Here is a 25106-nt window from a genome sequence, read left to right on the forward strand (position 1 = left end):
TGCAATATTGCTTGGATCACACACAATTTGCCTAAAGAAAGAGGCATTCATATTCTGAATTAGAACAATATGGCCACAAAAATGTCAGCTAAATGGATCTTGAGGCTATCCTCGTTGATTACAACAAACATCAAAGATTTTCATTCATCCCAAAACATGGATTGGAAGAACCTAAAATTCGGAGATATTATTCTCTACATTGTTGATTTTATCCCTAAAGGTTCCCCTACTCTTTACAAGTTTTGGAGCTCATTTGGCATTAAGGTTTATGGACTAGTCATAAAGCTAGAAAGTTGGGAATTAGCTTGGGACCATGTACGAGATGTTTAACAAAAGAGGAAACAATTTGTTATCTATTCTTTTCTTACGAGTTCAACTCTTGTATTATCAAAGAACTACTCTACATCCTCGACCTTTCTCCATAGGAAGTATTCTAATGGGAGAATGTAAAGGCTTGTATATCCCATTGTGGTATGGATTAAGAAGTATAGGGTTGCGGCATATATGGTGTCAATGGAACAACGCCCTCTTTGGTCAACCTAATTCTTATCCCCTCCCTTAGCAGAGATTGCTTTGTCCAAAGAAACAAAATTCTTTTCTTCCAATATCGTGGATGGTGATGAGGTGGACATCAAAGCAATTCAAAGCTCTATTTGTTGGCTCTCCCATCTATCCGAATTGTATTCCCCTAAAACAGTGTGGGTGCTTCATGATTTCACCTCTAGTTCTTTGGCTAATTAAAGTGTTGAAAACAAGTTCCTCCTATTAATAGTTCACAGGACCTTATTACCTTGGAGGAGATTTTCTTTTTACTTTTTTTAATCAGTTCAAACCTTCTTCACAAAAAGAAAAGCTTTGGTTGCTATGCATATAAGATGTGGCTCTGACTTCGATGACATGCAAGACGAGTAGAAGCCGTTTAGCTGTCCCCTCTCCTCATTCTAGCACGAGCATAGCGACTTGATTGGAGCTCTCAAAATCCTATTATGAGCATATTAACATTAATCAAAGGACTTAAATGACTTGTAAATAAAGGCACGATTGGGAGGATAGAGATGTTCTCAAGGGAAGCAAAGAGAAATGTTATCGAATTCCGATGACCCATTGCACACAAGCGTCCACAGATTGACACGACTGTCACATACAACGTTCCTTAAAAACCCACAACTAGCTCTTTCTATCAGGGGATGTGCTATTTTGGAGTGCATAGATTGCAAGATATGGCCAACAAGGACATTATATTGCGTTGATGACTCGCATCTCCATCTCCAATTTGTTAATAGGACGACTTAAGGACTTTGCTATCTTTACAAATGTCTGAGAGAGAGAGAGAGAGAGAGAGAGAGAGAGAGAACTAAGATACATAATAGGGAAAGGGAAAGCAGTTGTAACTTGTAACCTAAGCTATGAGTACAGAGCATAAGTCAGACCACAACACCACGTGATGGAAAGGTAGCATTTACATTACACGAACACTCTTTGGGTTTTCACAGCTCAGACCAGCTCCTTGGCTTCCTTTGATTCTCGCAGCTCTCCCACGCGCTCTTCGATTTCACGTGCAAGCTCCTCCCTGGCCTTCACCTCTTCATCCTCCTCCTGATCAAAAACGATTGCACAACGTTCTCATTAGTGGTAAGCAATGACGACACCTTTAGACTATCACACTACACTGCAACCCTACTTACTTTTTGATAGAGCCAATGACCACTTCCATCGCCTCCCTCACCTCTATAGAGATCACTGTCGTAAAATGGGTCCTGGATGGAACACAACATCACCAAGTTGGCAAAGGAGCATACCTAAAACAATCTGGTAGAACAAAGCTCTCAATATGCTTCACCTTCATGGACCCAAATACACAGCAGCCCCACACAAAAAACAGGCTGAAGCATAGATCTGCAAGACAATAAGCCCTTGTGGCATTCAGTTTGTTCTTGCCATGTCCAGCATGAGTACAGGATTATTTGTTGAAGAGACCAATGAAGTGCTTACATATGTTTTTCAGAGTCATTTCGTCTATCATCCAGTCATTATAAATAGTCTCAACCTTCTGCTGAGTAAATTCTGCTGCAAGTGACAGTAGTGGCATTGCTGCCACGGGGATTGAGCAATTACTTCTTTTGGATCCATTATCTTTAAGAGACTGCTCACAAAATAGAACCAACAATCTTTAGTTAGTACCAACAATTCCATAAAATAATCATGCAGCTCCCGGGACCTGTAGTGCACTGAATATTATGATTTTATTCACAAACGGTTGACCGGTCAATTACACAAACCGTGTGAACTATTTGGTAAACGCTCATATGCGGAGAGAATTTCAAGCTTGAGTCATTTTCCTTGGCATGAACTCTTTTAGCTGATTGTGGGAGCCTAATCTAGAGCTTAACCTCATTAATTTCGGAATCCAGAAAACAATCCAATTGAAGAGGAATTGGATCTTAGCTTTAACTAACTTCAATTTAAATGTACTTGAAGAGGCCACAACATAATATTGTTGAGTCATCTAGCCGATACTTCATGTAAGGGCGATCTTACCCCGACTCATATATGCAGAAACTCAAGCATGAATCTTTTAAGATCGGATCCCAAGAGGGTCATGGAAATGTCTAGATTAAGATAATCTCACATGCCCAGCTTTTTTTCCATTCAAGATTCATTCAATGTTGTTCATTGAAGTTGCATGGAGTTCTTGCAGTCCATTATCACCCGGAACTGGACATGGGAAGAATTGAACAATGTGCGCTACACAATCTGAAACCCTTGGATCATCAGCCCATAAGAATCCGAGAATTAGAAATGGGATGCTCTGCACAAGAGATAGGTGCCCAGAATGCCTCTGCCAGCGCCCTTTCTTCAATATATTGGATGCGATGTACAAAGTTGGTATAGTATGCAAAGTTCTCCTTGCACTCATATTACACATATGTAGATAACTCTGCAACTTGCACCCTTGAATGATTACGAAAGTTTGAGGTCTTTAAGATAGACCTTGGCCTCCAAAAGCATACCTAATACTAAAAACCATTGTGCTTAGGGCTCAGAAGTCCAAGACCCTTCTTGTGCTTAAAAGCAAACCAAAATAGCAACAAGCAAGAGAGTAATGCCTCTGCCACACACGTCCGAGGGCTGTGAGCAATGAATATAAGTGCTGCAAACTTCTGCAGTCACACTGCGCGGTTGACAAGTATGGTGCCAGCTGATGTGGACTGCTGAATCATGGACATTGTAGTACACTGCTTTGTGATTGGAGTAAACAGCTGCACGATCTGCAGGCTACATCGCTGGCCACCAGGCATGTGTGACTGGCTCCACGAACACTACAGCTCTATGGGTGTTGGATAGACTGGTCAACTGCTGCCGGGTCGTCTCTGTCTGCCGTAGCAGTGTGCAGGGCAGTCTTTGATATATATGTATATATATATATATATATATATATATATACATATATATGTATATATATATATATATATATATATATATATATATATATATATATATATATATATATATATATATATATACATATATATGTATATATATATATATATATATATATATATATACATATATATGTATATATATATATATATATATATATATATATATATATATATATATATATATATATGTAGAGAGAGAGAAAGAGAGAGTAAATATAGAAGAAGAAGAGAATTTTAACGTCCGAGGAAACTATCCCAAGAGATGTTAAAGATCTATCCAAAGAGGAGATGGTGACGTCTGTTGAGGCCGAAGTGATCAGACTCGACCTAGAGGACAAATCAAGTACATCTGATGGTTACCATCTGTTCCAGGTATCATGCCCTGGAAGGCATTGAGAAAGAAAAGCGTCTGGGAGAAGAGAGGTGATATAACAAAATGACCATATTTATAAATATGGGGGGAAAAGACAACGTTAATGATACATTTTCTGGTGAATTTTTAAATTCTTTGAGAATGTGTTGCCTCCTCTGAATACCACCCATTAGCCATTTTTCCTTGCATCTCTGACTTTGGCTTGCTCGGTGGCTCCATTCTTTTGCTGTCATGGTGTAAGATCCACACTAATGTTCCTTTTAGAGACCTTGTCTGCTTCGTTACTGCTATCTTCTCCCTCATGTCTAGATATTTGATATTTGCATGTGCCCTTGACCTCGATGTGCACGGGATCCCCGAGATTAATGAAGGGGACTTGTCTCAGTGAGGTATTCTTCATGGTCTGACTCTAAAACCATGTCCCCTTTCTCCCAATCCTCTCACAGACCACCAATTTTCAAATATCTTCGAACGACATTCACTCCCTCCCTATCCTGGAGTTCATAAAGAACAGCTTTCCTCTGTGTAGAGGTTCCCTGTTCATCTTCATGGCTGGCTGTAATAGTGCTCGGGAGTCGAAAGTGGAATTTCCTATTGTTGCTGTTGTAGCTCTATTGCTTGCAATTTGGCCTCCAATGTAGTGATCTTCTGCTCTTTGGTGGGTATGTCTGCTTCAATCTGTAGGACATCCTATTGCAATTTCTTCATTCTTGAATCAGGAACTGCTCCCATGGTGAGGGCTTGCAACCGATGGTGGCATGGGAATCTGGAGGATAGGACAGCTGCAAATGATTTTGTCGGTGCCATAAGGCATCACACCGCAATGGCTGGGTCATCATTGATGGGAAGGTCGTTGCAAAGGTACTTGCGACCTATGGGACACATCATGAGGAGATTCACATTGCAGTTTGGAACTGCAATGGTGATCTATGGACACACCTAGAGCGACTAGAGGAGGTGATGAGCAGTCGAGACATGGTCTTGTTCACAAAGACACACAAGAGCCCAAAGAGGGGGCCTACAGAGGATCCGCAAATTCCAATGGGAGTCCACCCACCGGAAGTGTACACGTTGGAACACTTCCCGATGTTCCAAAGGAGTGGCAGTTCTCTTTAGATAGGAGTGGCAGAGTAGGATACAAATTGTAGCCCGAAATCCAGAGGCCCATTTTTGGATCCGTTTAGAGATTACACAGGAGCAGATTAGTTACACAGCCTATCTTACTTTGCACCCACAAGCTCCAAATTTGCTACCACAAGCAAAGAGGAATGTAGGGGAGGAGAAACACCGTACACATGTTTAACGGAGGGGATTATGGAGTACTCACACTCAAGAATTTTTTCCTCATGAGAGACTTCGACGCATGGAAATGCAGCCATCAATGTGAGACCTATGCTTTCCAGGACCAAGAAATACTACATACTACAAAGGAGAAGGACCTCATCCAATGTTACCATATACATGTGGTAGTGATGTGTGTGCACACACTTAGGACCGCCGCTAGGAGGTTTTTTCCCCCGTGCATTGTATATACGCCCATCACTCTAGGACTATCTTATCTTTCCATTGCACACTGAATAATAAACTCTTTGTTGTGTGCCTTGAGCCTTCTCCAAGCTGTGTGTTTTTCCTGCAACCCTAATCCAACAATTGGTATTAGAGCAGGTTGCGTCCTCCCGAGCTTAGTCGACAGCAGTTGAAGCACACGCCTGCTCACTTTCTCCGATTTCTGTGAGCTTTGGCGAGCATTCACAGGTCAACAAATATTTTGGGTAACCTCGTAGAGCTTGGTCTGCTTTGTTTCGGGCTCGTTTCGGCCTCTGTTTCCACTACAGGCAATATTGCGCAGGCTATTTCGTCATTTTGTGCAAAAATTCTGTCAGTACCGTTTTCTGCATAACAGATCCCTTACAGTCTTCTACGGTTTGTGCTATATAGCACGTGTTGTTCCCACTCCCTTTTTCGGGCAATTTTCACATCAAGTGAAGCATACGCCATGGCTGACAACAACACAGATGTGTTCAAAATTTCAAGGTGTTTGCTGCTGAGGATAGGTTGGATAGGGACAATTACCCTATGTGAGCTTCCATGATGCAACATGTCCTTGTGTCAAAGGGCGTTTGGAACATTGTGTAGAGCATTGATGTACGTCCTGGTTCTAAGGATACAGGCGATGTTGAGGATGTTGCAAGTCTTGCTACAAGGATTGCTGCTGTTAGAGTTGTTTTGCCTACGGCTGAGCAAGCTCGTTGAGATATAAACAATGTGCAAGCTCATGCATTGATTGCGTTGTCTGTGAAGCGTACTATTACCCCCCACATTCGTTCAGGAAATCTGCAAAACAAGCTTGGGATATTCTGGCTGGTCTTTATGCAAGTCGCAATGAGGCAAAACTTGCATTGTTGCGTAAAGAGCTGGAGTCGAAGATTATGCATGAGGAAGATGACATGGACACGTTCCTTGCTGGTGTCAAGGATATCAATGAGTAACTTATTTGGCAACAATTTGTCTGGGAATTCTGGTGATAAGGGTAAAAAGAAGATGTATTGTTATTATTGTAAAGCTAATGATCACTTGATCAAGCAATGTCCTAAGTTGAAGGCCAAAGAGACTAAGAAGAAAGAGGTTGGTTCCACTACTAATGCCGGTTCCACTACAAATGCAGCCATTGTTGAGTCTTCTGTGAAAGGAGACTATGATGCTGATGTTGATGCAGAATGGGCTTTTAGTGCAGAGAGCACTTATGATCCTTGTGTCCATGATGCATGTTTGTCAGTTGATGCAGATGCTCAAGTGTGGTACTTTGATAGTGGTGCTACAAAGCACATTACCTCTCATCGTGACTTGTTTACCTCTCTCGAGGAAGTCCCTCATGGAAATTCAGTCACTTGTCCAACAATGCCTCTTATCCGGTCAAGGGAGCTGGAAAGATTTTGATTATTGCTCCAAATAGCAGTTCTTTCACACTTGTTGATGCATTGTATGTACCTGGGATCAAGAAGAATCTTTTGTCTTTACCTGCACTTGCTAGACTTGGTCTCGTAGTCAAATTTATGGATGAGCAGATGTACAATACATGATCTCAGTTTCGGTGATGAAATTGTTGCATCCGGCATTTTATGTCGTGGGCTGTATAAGCTCACTTTATATGACAAGTGTGGGCAGAATTTTGCAAATGCAGTTGTGGATTCTAAGGCTATTTAAGATGCAAAACTTTGGCATGCACGTTTTCGGCATCTGAATTTTGTCAGTTTGCTGCGTTTGCAGAAATCTGATATGGTTGCTTCTTTGCCACCTCTTGAAGCACCTATCAAACATGTTTGTGAAGGCTATATTATGGGTAAGATGCAGCGTTCTGAGATTCCGAAGGATGGTTCAATTTACCGCATGCAGGGAGGCTTTCCTTCGACTCTGGCATCCTTGGCCTTTTTTCACCATGGTCTAGGGTGTGCTCAGATGGCACTACCGTCCACCTATGTGGCTCTTCCCTCCTCCCATCTCTTGATTTAGCCTCATTGTATATATGTTGTTTTTTCATTGGGAGAGTCTCCCCATCATGTTTGTTGTAGCCCTCTCTTGCAGAGGTGGTTGTAGCCCTATGGGCAATTTTCATTAACTAATAGAAGGAATTTTTTCTCAAAAAAAAAAAAAAAAAAGAAGAGAGCGAGACTCTGCTGAACCAACCAACTGAATTAGTTATTATACAAGGGGGGCTAAGTGTTGCTTATATATATTATATTAGCCAGGGGCCTTAAGTACACCCCCCTCACCAAAAGAACTTTGACAAATAAATACCTAAAGCCAAAATAAATATTGGGATCACATTAGGCTATACATTTGACATGCTATAACTTTAACAATATCACCCTTGTTCCATAGCAAGCCGCCCTCACTACCGCACGACATCGTTAGAGCAAAGCTAGCTACTCCATCCATGCTAGTTGAGACTCTTTTCCATACAGTTTGCCTCATTTAGAGGACCAGAGAGACACACAAAGCCTTTGAGGCCTCCAGACAGATTTCAAAGTCACGCAAGCAGAAGTCTTGGTACTCGCAGGTAAGAGAATGGTTTGGAGCACAAGGACAAGACACGGATAGATAACCATCCTTCTAGTATGACATGGACTCATCCTTCATCGAGCTCTCACACAGTGAGAGGAACACAGTACTCAAACAGGATATGTGGCAGCTCAACATCTGAGGGACATTGATCACCCCTAGACAACCTCTTCCCTTGAAGATGTATTACAATGAGAACTTCTTGACCATGCTAGACGAGGGGTTCATTCAAAGGCCGCAGTACATGGATGCATACATGCCACATAGCTCACAAGTGGCGATTGGTCAGCTTCAAGTATCATCACACTCGCTAGAGATAGAGACAAGAAGAGCTGCTCATACCCCTCGAGCAAAGAGGTTCTACTAGCTTTACACAGAGAGAGAGAGAGAGAGAGGACAAAGCAATTTGTTAGCAAATGTAGAGCATATGAGAGTATCAACAAGACAGATACGAGGCTCTTTTTTCAGAACAACCCACCCTACGACCGATCGTGGAGTCTCTAGATCAACAAAAGTTTGGCAGTTTTCTAGTGAAGATACAAAGACATGGAGAGACACTGTTGGCACCTGTAGCGGCACCATGTCACAAAGTGATGATGTGGCGGACAGCAAAAACCCTAATTTCTGCCAAAAACCCTAAAATTCCTGCAAACCCTAATTTTTGCTAGAAACCCTAATTTCCGGAAATCGCGGAGGCGGATTATTAAATATATATATATATATATATATATTTGGAAAATGATAAGCGACGCAAATTTCGCTTTTTCTCTACTTAAATGAGAAAGAGAGAGAGAATGCTTTTGCTTTCATGTTTTGACTCTCTGTGAGAGAGAAAGAGCAATTGCTTTTGATTTGAAGCTTTTGAGGCTTTGCTTTTGGGCATCCCTTGTAACCTTTAAATTAGTGGTGAGGGCCTCACTTCTCAGAGCATCTGGACGCAAAGTCTGAGAGTGAAACCCTAACCGCTCTCTTGTACTTTGATGATTGATTAATATAAAAAGAAATACCGAAAGGGGCGCCAGTGCAAATCTATTGTGATCTGTGAATTGTTTTGAAGTGGTTATTTGGTGCTATCGCGGTTGATTCTTGACTTGGAGTGTCCAAGTTTGTTACAGTGGTATCAGAGCACAGCCGATTTCTCTTCTACGGGAAATCCGATCCCCGAATTTTTTTCCGCGGCACCTATGGCTTCAGGCAATGATCAGTCGACTCCCTCTGCATCTGGAGATGCGGGCTGGGATCACAACGAAGATTCAGGCAGAGAGTATGGCCCGCCTTGGCCTACTTAGGCGGAGCGGCGAGAGATAGAGCGTCGCCAGTTGATCAGCGATGCAACAAAGATGATGCTCAATTTTGCCAAGGACCCGAAGATGGCAAAATATATGAACCAGACCTCTTTGAAAGAGGTACAGATGGAGTGGCAGAGAACCACAACACCACTCCCGAAACCCGCTCTCAAGAAACCTTCTGCCTCCAAGAAATATACGGAGAAGGAACTGGAGAACGTGGTTGATGCACGGATTGCTCAGCTTTTTGACACGCAAAAGAAAGCCAAAAAGCACGGCAAAAAGCAGAAGAAAGGCACTGACTTCCCGGGATATTTGGGTCGTCGGTCGACATTTGACGAGGCAAAGAAATTGAAGAAGCGCGTCAAGTTTGAAGACCTACCCAGTTCTTCTTCTTCTTCTTCTTCTTCTGACAGTTCTTCTAGCTCCTCGGATTCGAGCGAAGAAGACAGAAAAGGTAAAAAGCGAAGAAAGAAGCAACGCTTTGGAAAGGGCAAGAGAAAGGCAAAGAAGGCTAAATCTCGCCCAGAGACTGACAGTTCTACTGAGGACTCGTCTACAGACAGCTCAGATTCCGATGACGGAAAGTTTTATGCGAACAAGAAGAATTTTTACAAAGCCAACCAGTATGACTTTCTCGAAGATAAAAGCAAGAAAGTCCGAGAGCTTAAGGAAGGTGGCCACTCAATCGAGTTTGATACTTTTCAGGATACTCAGATGCTTTGAAGGCTTTGTCTTTTATACAGCAGTTTGACATCGCTTTCGCGGGAGGACGCTATTCAGAGCACTCCAAGATTCGGAGAGCTGCCTCTTACTTTAAGGGGAATGCTCGTACTTGGTGGTCCACGCTTCTATTAAGCAAGACTGTGCCAGTTACATGGCTGAAATTCAAAAGGCTTTTTATTTCTTCTTGGTTGACTCAAGAGTTTGAGCGAGATATACGAGCTGCTTGGAACCATCTCCGGATGACCAAGAGCGATACAGTGAATTCTTATTGTGAAAGATTATGGAGCTCTTTTCTACCCGCCTCTTCATTCAAGAAGATCTCGTTCTGAGAACAGATTGAGCGGTTTACCTTGGGCCTACCTACAGAGATCCGAAATCACTGCTTGGAACAGAAGTCAGCTTCTGTTCAGGAGTTGATGAGTCATGCGAAGCGGGGCTTTGCCATTCACTCTGGCAGTCTGACCTACCCCACAGATGAGGCCATGACACAACGAGCCGAACAGACTTCTGGGAATGAAAGTAGAATGAAAAAGAGCAACCCAGAGAAAAAAAAGGGATGCACGACCCAAGCTTACTCCTGAGGAGAGAGCTCGCTTCATCAGAGAGGGGAAGTGCTTTGGATGCGGGGAACATGGACATATCTCCGCGAAGTGCCCTATAAAAAGGCACAGAAAGAACAGAATGATAAAGACGACGACAGGCCTAAGAGTTTGAGAGCAGCTGAGGAATGTGGCAAAAAAGGCAGATAGAAAAGTAGAACTGGTACCACATGGCGTGGGACTTGCACCGAATCAAATGAATGAAAGTACAAACTTTGCCGCTTTTTTTTGGGGGGCAAAGTGAAGGATCAGGAAGCTCTTTTGAAGGAGCCAAGGCCAACTTCTTTTCACTTGGAATTGGCGGCTCGATTTGGAACTACGCCCGACAGACTGACGCCACAGGCGGAGGTAGTTCGACTGGCACCCGGATGGGATGTTGCCATTACACCGAGCATTGGCAAACTTCGTTTGCAATGACAGGGGTGTTCAGGGCACGCGAGTGACGTTCTACTCGGGATCCCTTGGTACCACATAAACTACGCCGTGGTTGACTACCGGGCCGAGAAAGCGACTTTGATAAATGAAGGGCTTAGAGATTGTACTTGATGAACTTCAGTTTTCTTACTCATTCTTTTGGGAGAACTGAACGATGGATAAAGGTTGAATATGTTTTGACCTGAAGAACGCCAAGATTTTTTTCTCCACGCTCATGCCGATTGCTTTTGAGAGGGCCTGAAGATCATACCATTGATCTGATATCTGGAAGCACGCCACCGAATCGGCCACCTTATCGTGTGAGCCGAGTACAGAATGAAAAGATTATGAACTCAGTGAAAGACCTCTTGGAAAAGGGTCTTGTCCAGCCTAATACTTCACCGTATTGCTCTCCAGTGTTGTTGGTTTTGAAGAAAGACGGATCTTGGAGAATGTGCATCGATTATAGCACTCTCAACGAAATCACCATCAAGAACAGATTTCCGATTCCTAGGATCGATGATATACTCGACAGGTTACAGGGATCCTCGTGCTTTAGCAGGATTGACTTGAAGAGTGGATATCATCAGATCAGGATAGCGCCAGGAGATGTCTACAAGACAGCTTTTCGGACGACTTTTGGGTTATTTGAGTTTTTGGTGATGCCTTTTGGCTTAACCAATGCTCGTGCGACATTTAACCGGATGATGGACAGGATTTTTCGAGAGTACAGGCTATTTGTTGGCACTTTCTTTGACGACATCATTGTTTTCTCCAAGAATGAGGCAGAACACAGAGATCATCTGCTTCAAGTCTTTCAGGCATTACGAGATCACACATTAGTGATTAATGCTAAGAAAAGTGAATTTTTCCTACCAGAGATACACTTTTTGGGACACATTGTGTTAGCAGCACAGCAGGAGTGCAAATGGACCCGGCCAAGATAGAGACTATCCGTGATTGGCCCGATTTGAGGAATGTCCATGAAGTTAGAAGCTTCTTGGGACTGTGTTCGTACTACAGGCGGTTCATACGAAAGTTTGCAGAGGTTGCTTCCCCTTTGCATACCTTGACACAGAAAGGAGTACCTTTTTCGTGGGGACCCACAGAGGTGACTGCCTTTCAGACATTGAAAGAGAAATTGACTACAGGACCATATTTTGACTTTGTCGGACTTGCAGAAGTCATTTGAAGTATTTTGTGATGCTTGTGGTCGTAGTCTGGGTACGGTCTTGATGCAAGAAGGCCATGTCATAGCTTACGAGAGCCGTTTGTTCTCTAGGCCGGAGATGACAACACAGATCTATGGGAAAGAGCTTTTGGCGGTTATCCACGCTCTTACTCAGTGGCGGCACTACCTACTCGGAGCAGATTTTACTGTCTTTACAGACCATCAGAGTTTGCGCTACTTCTTGTCACAGAAGCAGTTTTGGGAAAAGCAGATGCGGTGGGTGAACATCTTGTCACAGTTCCACTTCCAGATTGTCCATGTACAGGGACAGAAGAATGTGGTGGCAAATGCTTTGTCTCGAAAACCGTTGGTTCTGGCTATTTCCGCGATACATCATAGGAGCTTCGAGGATATGGTCGATCAGTGTGCCGCAGATACAGATTTTGCAGATATTTTCACACGGATACGGGATGGGGAGACAGTAGCTGGATACTCCCTTCGGGAAGGCTACTTGATGAAAAAGACTATGTTGTGCGTTACACAGCCGTTGAGGGAAAAGGTTATGATTGATTGCCACTATCCACCTTTTACGGGTCACCACGGCATTGCTGCCACCATGAAAGGGGTAGAGAGAGATTTCTTTTGGCGGAGACTGAAGAAGGATGTGGAAGAGTTTGTGCGCAGTTGCTTGGTATGCCAGAAGGTCAAGTTTGACAGGCATAAGGCACAGGGATTGTTACAGCCTTTACCCATACCCACCCGCCCCTGGGAAAATATTGAAATGGATTTCATTTTTTTTAATCTCCCGAGAATACAGAATGATCACAATGATTTTCCGATTACATGGCACGCCTGAGACGATTGTCTCCGACAGAGACCCCAGATTTATGAGTTTGTTTTGGAAGGCAATTTGGGAGAACATTGGCACGCGGTTGCAGTTCTCGTCATCGTTCCACTTGCAGACTGACGGGCAATCTGAGATTGCCAATTCAGTGATTTTAGATTTATTGAAGTCTTGTATCTCGCATCAGAAGACTCAATGGGAAAAGAACTTACCTTTGGTGGAATTTGCCTACAATAACACGATACACTCTTCGACGGGGAAGACGCCATGTGAGATTGTTGAAAGTGCTGCGAAGGTTCCATCCTTCCTGAGCACGAAAGATTAGATATTGGAAGCGGATGAATATTCGTGAGACTTGGATACGGCTTTTGCCAAGGTTCGCGAGACTTTGCAGAAGTCTCAAGAACGACAGAAAAAGGCAGCGGATCGCCATCGTCGCGACTGGAAACTGAAGGAGGATGATTGGGTGCTCTTACTTTTGAGAAGGCACGCCTAAGAAAGATGAAGGGAAAGGAGAGGCTTTTTCCAAAGCTTAGTATGTGATACTACGGACCTTTCCAGATTACTGACAAGATAAATGATGTCTCCTTCCGATTGAAACTGCCAGATACTTGGAGGATTCACAATGCATTGCATGTGAGTCTCTTGAAACCTGTTAAGGGTGATGTGCCTGATGATGGGGAGCCTGATGAGCAACCCAAAGTGGAAGAAAACGAGGAGATCCTTGTTCCTGAACAGATTTTGGCACATAATGATACGAAGAAAGGTAAAGTCTGAAGGCGGTTCTTGGTTAAGTTCAAGAACTTTCCTGCATTTGATGCGAAGTGGATGGAGAAGGAGGACCTAGCAGATACTCCTCGGATTGTGAAACTTTACCTCGATGTTTTGGTTTAGCATAGTCTACTCCAAACGGAACCCAGAAACTCAGCTTGGCCGAAGATCTGGTGCAGTGGGATGCACAAGAGGGGAGTTACTCCGCTCCTTTGTCAACAGATGCCTCGATTTTGATACTAAAGTCACTGATGTCTCTTTGAGCTTCAGGGATACTAAGAGCTGACAGTATTCTATTGGATGACTTTATGAAATGGAATTCCTGATTATGATACTCATTTGTTCTTGACTTCTTGTGAGTGCAGGAACTGATAGCCGAAATGACTGCAGCATTTTGGTCTGATTGATCTCGAATAGACATGGTTGCAATAGGGGTTAGTCAATCGGACATCGTTGAGGTCCTGATTGGACCTAGATGTGATTGCTAGCTACATTGCCGATAAATCATGGTCTAAGATCCGAATGAATGTTGAATGTCATGTGATGTCCTGTGATGTCTGGTGACGTCTTGTGATGTCGTGTGATGTGACTGTCGATTTTGTACATGTGCTAGATGTGTGTTCCTAGTACGTAGGTACTAACAGCCAGTGTCTGCTAAGACGGTTTATGGCTTTTGTCGGTTTTGCAGGTGTAATCGCGGTCGATTACAATGCTTTCAAGAGGGGGGTATGTCACAAAGTGATGACGTGGCGGACAGCAGAAACCCTAATTTCTGCCAGAAACCCTAAAATTCCTGCAAACCCTAATTTTTGCTAGAAACCCTAATTTCCAGAAATCGCGGAGGCGGATTATTATAAAATATATATATATATATATATATATATATATATTGGAAAATGATGAGCGACGCAAATTTCGCTTTTTCTCTACTTAAATGAGAAAGAGAGAGAGAATGCTTTTGCTTTCATGTTTTGACTCTCTGTGAGAGAGAAAGAGCAATTGCTTTTGATTTGAAGCTTTTGGGGCTCTGCTTTTGGGCATCCCTTGTAACCTTTAAATTAGTGGTGAGGGCCTCACTTCTCAGAGCATCTGGACGCAGAGTCTGAGAGTGAAACCCTAACCGCTCTCTTGTACTTTGATGATTGATTGATATAAAAAGAAATACCGAAAGGGGCGCCAGTCTTTGGGGCCAATATCTCTAGGCACGGAACTCCGCCGGGCCAGTGCAAATCTATTGTGATCTGTGAATTGTTTTGAAGTGGTTATTTGGTGCTGTCGCGGTTGATTCTTGACTTGGAGTGTCCAAGTTTATTACACACCAAGAATGGCAAACAATCACGGCTTACAAACTTGTTCTAGAGAACCACAACCCTACTGCCATCCGTCACACACAAATAGAGAGGGGTCACCCTACAACAGGATGAGACGGTTGGAGCTAGGAGACGCCCCGGAGCTCCAAGATAGAAAGCTCCGAGACTCCATCACATGCAAATCTAGGAGATCCAGACTCCAAACCATGAGGCAGTCCAAGAGAGATTTGCTCGTCCCATAATCATAGGCTCAACCTATAGTAACCACCATTCTCAAGGGTAGAAAAGCCTGGAACCACACCAAGCAAAATAGGGCGAGTAGGTGTGGCATAGAATCCCCATCAACCATCACGAACAGACATGTCCCTTTGCCCACAAATTGCTACATAACAAGCATCGGGAATAGTTGCCTCAATCTTAGCCATACTTGTAGCAATCCCTTACGCACCCCAAATTCCCAGCCAATAAACTCAGCATCTATCAAAGTGGCCTCCGGCAATGACGCATACAGCAAGCAGGTAATATCCCATCTGGCCAGTCAATATGAGTCCTCTGTAAGAGCAAATGACCATCCTGATCCGTTACATAAGAATTCCAAATCAAGGCTTGCGCTCCACCTTGTCGATCTTGTCAAATTTTACAACTCCATCTCTCTCTGGACATATACCAAGGATCTCATACATGGAGACGAATATGTATCTGACATTCCATCTCCATCACCCACATCCAAAGAACCAAGTGGGGGGCACACTGCTGATATAACAATCACTTCCTAGGCTCACTGCTTGGGAAAAGACAGCCGACAATGAGCTTGGAAAGCAATGCACGCCTCTACACAAATCATCTCCTAATCAATGATAGCCCAATCCTCCCTCCACCCTTGGGATAACGACAATGCACCAAGCCAATGTACCTGAGTCTCTCGAGAACCCTCCGAGCCCCGCCTCCCCCCCCCCCCCCCCCCCCCCGAAAGTCAATGTAAGTGTGTTAAAAACTCACGAGTGCAATGTCCCCAACAAGAGGTAGTATTACAAGTTGTCACAATAAAGACCTAGTTCATAACCAAAGCTTTGTATCTTAGAGATAAATGCATTGAGACCAATGGCAAAGCTTTCTCCAAATGGATTGCAAAACTGGCTTAAACTATTGTTGTTCAGTAATGTCAATGCTCATCTAAAATCCCAAACTCTAACCAAAAGCTAGCCAAGGGTGTTAGGAAATAAGACGTAGCTAAATAGATTTTTGAGTAGATTACTTGATGGAGAGAGATAGATTTCACACACAAGAGATTATAGCGTAGAGAGAGAGAGAGAGAGTACACACGATATACGTGGTTCACCCAATGTGGGCTACGTCCACGAAAAAGCAGCCACTCAATGGCTTTAGCACTTCAAAAGAAGAAGTAGTTTACAAAGGGATTAAACCCTTAATAGAGCTCCCGCCTTGCTTCACTCTCACCACCTCACACTCACCTTGTTGCATCAACTTCACACTATGAAATGTGTGTAGAAATGGCCTCTTTTTATAGGCCAAAAGGGCTGCACTCTCTTATGAGAGGCAGCCATGTGTAGCCGCCCTTGTGCGAATAAGTCAAAATCGGACCCTCCAATCCGCCCATGTGTAGCCGCCCTTGAGAAGACAAGTCCGCTTTTGAATTCGGCCACCGGCCACTGGCCATTGACTTCCGACCACCGGCCACCAGCCATTGACTACCGGCCACCGACCAACCGACCGGTTGTCGAGGCCCCTAAAGTTGCCCCCGATTCTTGTTCGTGAAAATTTTGGTTTCCGGTGAGTGATTTTCCTTCACGCACAATGGCTTCTCCTCATAATGGGGACCTTACAAATGTGCGCTTTTACCACAAAAAATTACAAGAGTAAATCAGGCTCCATACTTAACAATCTCCCACTTAGAGACTGATCTCCAAACCAAACCTGTGACTGCTTTCCATTCTGGCTTCTTATCCTTGAATGCCGATTGAAGATGAGCAAAAGCTCAACTTCTCCTTGTTGACCACCTTTGTAAACATGTCTGCAGGATTTTCACTTATATGCACCTTTCCTAGCTTTAGTTGTCCCTCTTCCAAAAGAGTGCGTATGAAGTGATATCTCACCTCAATGTGCTTTGTCCTTGAATAAAAGGCTGAGTTCTTCGCAAGATGGATAGCGCTTTGGCTATCACTGTACAAGACACAATTGTTTTATTTGAATCCAAGCTCTTCTAAGAATCTGTGAAGCCACAGAATTTCTTTGCTTGCCTCCGTCATTGCTACATACTCTGCTTCCGTGGTAGAAACTGAAACCACTTTCTGCAGCTTTGAAGCCCAGCTTACTGCTGTGCCTCCAACCATGAACACATAGCCAGTAGTGCTCCTTCGAGTATCTTTGTCACCTGCCATATCTGCATCAACTCTTCTAGAAAAATATCAGTTCCTCCAAAATACAAAGCATTTGTTGTTGTCTCTTTTAGATACCTAAGTATCCACTTCACAGCTTGCCAATGCTCTTTACCTGGGTTGTCCATGAACCTACTCACAACTCCCATTGCATGTGCAATGTCTGGTCTTGTCCAGACCATAGCATACATTAGAGAACCTACCGCTGCAGTATATGGAACTTTAGACATATAGGCTATCTCCTCTTGTGTCTTTGGACACATATCCTTCGTTAGTTTAAAATGACCAGCCAAAGGTGTAGAAACTGGTTTTGCATTTTGCATTGCAAACCTTTCTAGTACCTTCTTGAGATAGCTTTATTGTCTTCTTCGTCCTGTCCCTTGATATTTTCATACCAAGTATCCTCTTTGCAGCACCTAAATCTTTCATTGAGAAAGATTTAGACAGCTCCTCTTTTAGGTCTTTGATGTCCTGCAAGTTAGCACTTGCAATCAGCATGTCATCAACATACAACATTAGGATGATGAACTTCCCATCTCCCAAATTCTTCGTGTAGACGCAGTGATCCGAGTTGCACCTTGTGAATCCATGATCCAACATCCATCGATCAAACTTCAAGTACCATTGTCTTGATGCTTGCTTTAAACCATACAAGCTCTTCTTTAATCTACAAACCATTTTCTCCTTACCTTTTACTTCATACCCCTTTGGTTGAAGCATGTAGATTTCCTCCTCTAAGTCACCGTGAGGGAATGCCGTATTTACATCCATTTGCTCGAGATTTAAATCATGAGCAACCACAAGGCTTAAGACAAGCCTAATTGAGTTCATTTTTACAACAAGAGAAAATATTTCATTGAAGTCAATACCTTTCTTTTGAGAAAACCCTTTTACCACAAGCCTAGACTTGTACCTTTTCTTCCCACCTTCTTCTTCCTTTAGCTTGTACACCCATTTGTTTTGAAGTGCCCGCCTACCTTTAGGCAACTCAATCAACTCCCATGTTTGGTTGCGATGTAGTGAGTCCATCTCCACTTGCATGCTCTTCGCCCATTCTTCTTTGGATTCATGTTGTATAGCTTCTTCGTATGATTCCGGCTCTCCAGAATCTGAGACAAGAGATGGTTGAAGGAAGGAACAAACCTTTCTGGAAGTCTACTTGCTCTTGTAGATCTTCGGGGAATAAGTTGAGGCTCCTCATTTGGTTGATGTTGTTGCACATTGTCACCGTTTGTAGTCCTTGAGTCTTCATCGTCCTCAAGCTCCATGTACTCATCACCTGCTTCTTTTGTTTGTTTTCTTTCCAAGTAATCTTTGTACATATCTTGTTCGTTAAAAATTACATCCCTACTCCTTAAGATTTTACCATCTTCAGGATTCCATAGGCGATACCCAAAGTCACCTTCTCCATAACCAATGAAGAAACACTTTTTGGACTTTGCATCTAGCTTTGATCTTAGGCTTCTATCTATGTGCATGAAAGCCTCACACCCAAACACTTTGAGAAATGCATAATTCACCGGTTTACCTGTCCATGCCTCTTCTGGAACTCCCCCATCCAATGCCGTTGAGGGTGAACGATTGATTAAGTACACAGACGTACTTACAGCTTCCGCCCAAAGCTCAAGCGGTAGGCCTGCATGTAGCCGCATGCTTCGTGCTCGCTCCATGATTGTCCTGTTCATCCTTTCCGAAATCCCATTTTGTTGAGGTGTCCTTGGGGTTGTCCTTTGCCTCCGAATGCCATTGCTAGCACAAAAGCTTGGCTGCAATATTCACCTCCATTGTCGGATCTGAGGCATTTAACCTTGGTACCTGTTTCATTCTCCACAAAGGCTTTCCACCTTTGAAATATGGAAAATACATCGGATTTATTCTTCATGACATAAACCCATGTTTTTCTAGTCCCATCGTCTATGAATGTTACATAGTACAATGAGCCACCAAGTGATGGTGTAATTGCAGGACCCCAAACATCAGAATGAACCAACTCAAGTTTTTTATTTTTTCTTTCATTTCCTGATTTTTGAAATTTTACCCTCTTTTGTTTACCATAAACACAATCTTCACAGAACTCTAAGTCGACTTCTTTCAAACCTAGTAGAAGCTTCTTTGTTTGAAGGATTTGCATTCCTTTGGCACTCATATACCCAAGTCGATAGTGCCACACCGCACTATCAACTTCTGTAGTTGCTGCACAAGCTGAAGGTTGCGTGCTAACAGTACACAAGTGTACCGACCTTTTCTCCCTTGGCAACCACCAAAGATCCCTTTGAGATCTTCCACCGTTTGTTTCCGAATGCAATATTATGACCTTCATCGTCCAATTGTCCTGTAGCGATCAAATTTTTGCGAAGAGAAGGAACATGCCTAACATCTTTAAGCTTCCATTCATTTCCGTTAGCAGTTTTGACAGAAACTGTACCTTTGCCGACAATCTCACAAGCTTCATCATCTCCCAAGTATACATACCCAAAATTATCTTTGGTGGTCTTGGAAATGTTGCTTGTGTGGTGTCGCATGGAATAAAGCCCCGGAATCTACTATCCAGGAATTAGACACATTGTCTAATGAGAGAATTAGAGCATCTTGCTCTACTTTACCTGCCACATTGGCCTTCGATGTTGGCTTGTTGTCTTGAAACTTAGTCTCTTTCTTCTTCTTGGACCAGCAATCCTTCTTGACGTGGCCCTTCTTGCCGCAGTTCCAACATTCAAGAACTGACTTTGTGCGTGACTTACTCCGTCTTGAGCGATCACGACCCTTTTGGCTTTTGAACCTCTCCTTAGGCCTTCCTCTTGTTTCCACTGACAATGCAGCACTTGATGATTCTCCTGTGCTTTTCCTTCGTATTTCCTCGCTTAGGAGAACACCTACAACATCATCAAACTTAAGAGTATTTGTACCAGAGATAGAATTACTTACAGCCATCACAAGGCTGTCCCAACTATCCGGTAGAGATGATAATATGAGGAGAGCTCGCACTTCGTCATCGAAATTGATTTTCACCGATCGAAGTTGACTTATGTTTGTGTTAAAGTCATTTAGGTGTTCTGCAATTGAACCATTCTCTGCCATCTTTAGATTGAACAAGCGCTTCATAAGAAATACCTTATTGGATGCCGATGGTTTCTCGTAGAAGTCGTCAAGTGACTTCATCAAGTTCTCTGTGGTCTTCATCTCCGAAACATTGAAGGCCACCGTTGACGCCAAGCTTAACCGAATTGTTCCCAGGGCCTTTCGATCAAGGACAATCCATGCTTCATCTGCCATCGTTGCGGGCTTCTTTGCAAGACCGCCTAGTGGCAAATAGAGATCCTTTTGGTAGAGATAGTTTTCAATCTGCATCTTCCAATGTTGGTAGTTTTTGCCGTTGAACTTCTCAATCTTGAGCTTCCCTTCCTCCGCCATAACTCCCACTCAATTCAAGAAATCCTTTCCTCGAGATAATTTAGCTACGAGCAAACCTTGCTCTGATACCGGTTGTTAGGAAATAAGACGTAGCTAAATAGATTTTCGAGTAGATTACTTAATGGAGAGAGATAGATTTCACACACAAGAGATTATATAGTAGAGAGAGAGAGAGAGAGTACACACGATATATGTGGTTCACCCAATGTGAGCTACGTCCACGAGAAAGCAACCACTCAATGGCTTTAGCACTTCAAAAGAAGAAGTAGTTTACAAAGGGATTAAACCTTTAATAGAGCTCCCGCCTTGCTTCACTCTCACCACCTCACACTCACCTTGTTGCATCAACTTCACACTATGAAATGTGTGTAGAAATGGCCTCCTTTTATAGGCCAAAAGGATTGCCCTCTCTTATGAGAGGCAGCCATGTGTAGCCGCCCTTGTGCGAATAAATCCAAATCGGACCCTCCAATCCGCCCATGTGTGGCCGGCCGCCCTTGAGAAGACAAGTCCGCTTTTGAATTCGGCCACCGGCCATTGAATTCGGCCGCCGGCCACCGGCCAACCGATCGGTTGTTTTCCGACCACTTTCCGGCCACCGTCCGGCCATAATATTCCGACGAAAAGGAATATTCTTGCGAGGGGGGAAAAAAAGTCTCGAGGCCCCTAAAGTTGCCCCTGATTCTTGTTTGTGAAAATTTTGGTTTCCGGTGAGTGATTTTCCTTCACGCACGATGATGGCTTCTCCTCATAATGGGGGCCTTACAAATGTGCGCTTTTACCACAGAAAATTACAAGGGTAAATCAGGCTCCATACTTAACAAAGGGAAGCCATCCAAGAACCCCCAATGGCCCTCCTCCACACATACGAAAACCCACGGGACTTGTAGTAATTGACGGCACTACCGCTAGCAACCTAGACAGAAAACTAAGAGGGTTGAACACTAACTATCAAGAGTATGTACACCATAATGCGAGAAAAGTAAGGTGTCGTCTTCATACTCCTCATCAAGCATTGAACACAAATTGTCAAGAGTATACACACCATAACGCAAGAAAAGTAAAGTCCCATCCACATACTCCTCGTCCAAAAGGGTCGACCCCTCTAGCCTCTCAATCACTGGTATAGACTACAAAGCTGTGGGGATCTTCCCCACAGGTACAACGACATCGCCTTGGCAAAAGAGAAAGAGATATGAAGCGAGGGGGCAACCCTACCAGACCAATCAGGATTAGCCGAAGTGTCAGCCTATGTATCCACCAATAGTGATTGCATTAGAGGCAGATCTTCAAAGAGATGATATACCAACAATCGATCGCATCACAAATCCCATCCACTGCAAGTTGCCCTGTAGAAATCCCCAATCAGCTCGATCATAATCCATTGCAAGATCTATAAAGAGATGATGTCCCAATAATCCACCGCATCAGAAATCCCATCCACTGCAAGATGCCCTGTAGAAAGCCCAATCAGCTCAATCATGTGCCTTTTTAAAATAGAGAGTGACGATAGCCAGCAACTGGCCAAATCGTCTCACCCACTCAATTGCCTCATAGAAATGAAAATATTATCCGGAATACAACAATTCTGGACAAACCCTGTCTGTGTTGTATGCATGAGATCTGGCAAGAAGAGGCACAACCATGTAGCAATCATGCAAGCCAATATCTTATACACAAAGGACATGAGTGTGATATCCATGGCAAAGACGGATGTTATCACCGCCCTTTAAATCAGCCCAGATGAGATGACATAGATGCAAGGATCTCACCAATGTCAAAGATGTGATGTAGGCCTTGTAATAGCAGAGTACATATCAAATTTCAATACTTAAAGAAGAACTGACGAGTTGATCCGTCCTCTCCAGGATAATAGGCATTATCAATGCAACGAACAGCGTCATGTATCTCACTCACCTAATTTGTAATATGATCCAAAGAAAAAACGTCCATTGAAATATAGCATTACCGATGCCTTTAGATTAAGGCAGCATATTAATTCCATCATAAGCTCACAGAGTGGAACCAGTATTGAAATCTTGTTACATGAAAAATAGCAAGTTCATCTTGGACTATTAAGTCCCCTTTACATGTAAATGTTCAACTGTGACGGACCAAAAAATAATAGCCTATGTAATTGCTAATCTCAACAATTCATTCCCACGAAAAGCTGCAGCGCAGCAAATGTGCACCACCTTATAAGTTTGAACACATTGCGACTAATGACCGCATGACCAGAGGAAGGGAGGCAGGCTGCTCACTTCCGAAATTCATGGTAGCCCCTTAGTCTTTATGAAAGTTAACCTACCTTCCCCCTTCTTAGGCACCTTTCATGCAATAACCCTAGTGCACCAGGGGCCATCTGATGTCTGATTGTAGCTATGCTATAGCTACTCTTATCCAATTGATGGGAATCATGTTTCATGCACATGACATTAGCGAAGTAGTTTGCATCTCTGAAACTTTGACACTTTCCACGCTTGTTGATCAGCTCCTCGTCACAAGACTTCCACAAAAATTGGCGCCACACAGAAATGCTTGCATACGGGATGCCTTAAATAATGCTAATTCCCAGCCTCTTGTTAGTGCTGTTTAACAGGCAGCCCACTAAAGAAGAAGCCCATCCAAGGTGGCAAGAGCACACGACGCTTTGTGCATACAGAAGAGCAATATGCTACAATAATGCATTACTCCAAGCTTGAAGGGTTAGAGCGCGCACCGTTCCAGGCCAAGTGGATGACGAGAAGGAAAGTGTGTTGAGATGCTCCTGGTAACGGTGCCGGGCCGTCCAGCCACCCGCGCTACATGCGCACACACTGGTTGAGACCACCATTGCCATCCTCCTCAAGATAATAAGGGAGATATTTCCCTTCCTTTTTAAAAGAGTAGAAGAGATATCTAGCACTCAACTGTGGTTACACTTTCCCAACTAGTCCTCCATAATTTGGAGAGAGAGATATTGAGAGCCTGAGTTTGTATTGTGCTTGGATGCTTGGAAGGGGCATTCTCCCAAGACGAATGTTCATTAGCATTGCAAGCTCTTGGCAAAGAAAAGTCCCCCGATTGGGATGAGATGACGATTGAATACTTTAGAGAATTTTGAGATGATCTCAAGGTCCCAGTTACATGGTTGGCTAACCAAGCCATTATCGAAGGGTCGTTGGATACAAGTGTGAATAGAGGGCTTATCAAACCCGTCCGCAAATAGGTCTGTTGCTCTCAACTTAAGCATTGGCACCCTATTATGCTGATGTCAGTAGCTTACAAAATTATTACCAAAGTAGTAGCCCTCAAACTCGTCCCCCCTGTTGAACACGATCATCTCTCCCCATCAGCATGAGTTCATTAAAGGAAGAACCATTTATGACAACATCTTGGCAACAATGGTGGGCATCAAATATGCAGCTTTCACTAAGCAAGAGTGCATTCTGCTCTACAGCTCGACCTTGATAAGGCTTATGATAGAATAACATGGTCATATATAGAAGTTGTCATGGGAGCTCTCGGCTTTGGGCCTCGCTTGTGTCGTCTCATTCACACGTTGGGGGTTGGTAGCCAGTCAGAGCTCTTGTTTAATGATAGAATTGTGGGCTCCTCGAGGTCAAACGGTCTATTAAGAAGGGATGGCCCCCTTGTTTTTCGCCATCGGATCTCATCCTTTCATCACGATGCTCGAAGCCACTGTTGTGCGAGGGGAGTTACAAGGTGATAGGTTAAGGTGGATGGGTTAGTGTGCCATTCATAAGCATGATTAGAATAGAGTTAGCTTAGGGATTGATATTAAGCATAGAATACAATAGAGTATAGTTGCAAATGATAGACTTAGTTTTATTGAGCATAATGTGCTTCTATATAAGCATATACAAAGAGGCATCCTTTTGACACATGAAGCATATATGTGATTGCTTATGCACAAACTCAAGTGGCTATGTTTTACACATGGATTGTGAGTGGTTCTTCACATGGATTATTGACACATCCTTTTCTAAGTGGAAGAGGTTGTTCACACATGAGATGCAACAAAAGCCTGGTTCCCAACAATCCTCCCCTGTGTGGGTTTTGGTTGGATATCACTCACACAAGATTATCCTCCCCTCAAAACACACTAGGGTGAGACACACAAAACACAAGTCTCCCCTTGAACAAAAGTAGGTGAAGGCACACACAATCCTCCCCTGCACACACAGAGGGTAAGGTACGCAAGAGAGAATGCTCATAGTATATCATCATATACCAAGCCAACATTGTTGTCGCTTTGTCGTCGTCATAATTTCAATGGCGAGGTTGATTTTGGCTTTTGTTT

The 25106-nt window shown here is 43.4% G+C and overlaps 1 protein-coding gene across 1 annotated transcript; it reads right to left on the bottom strand.

Annotated features, from left to right (window-relative positions):
* Window positions 1–1221: 1221 nt before the first annotated feature.
* LOC147424614 (photosynthetic NDH subunit of subcomplex B 4, chloroplastic-like) lies at window positions 1222–23747 on the bottom strand. The gene is made up of 5 exons (XM_086499722.1): window positions 23523–23747; window positions 1993–2143; window positions 1841–1896; window positions 1686–1757; window positions 1222–1596 (listed from the first exon to the last, which is right to left on the bottom strand). Exons 1-5 carry the CDS (start codon window positions 23640–23642, stop codon window positions 1495–1497), a joined length of 501 nt encoding a protein of 166 aa, XP_086355848.1. The 5' UTR covers window positions 23643–23747; the 3' UTR covers window positions 1222–1494.
* Between the last annotated feature and the right edge of the window lie 1359 nt (window positions 23748–25106).

Source organism: Adiantum capillus-veneris, chromosome 25 (genome assembly GCF_014529385.1).
Source record: "Adiantum capillus-veneris isolate H3 chromosome 25, ASM1452938v2, whole genome shotgun sequence".
In the NCBI taxonomy this organism is placed as follows: domain Eukaryota; kingdom Viridiplantae; phylum Streptophyta; class Polypodiopsida; order Polypodiales; family Pteridaceae; genus Adiantum; species Adiantum capillus-veneris.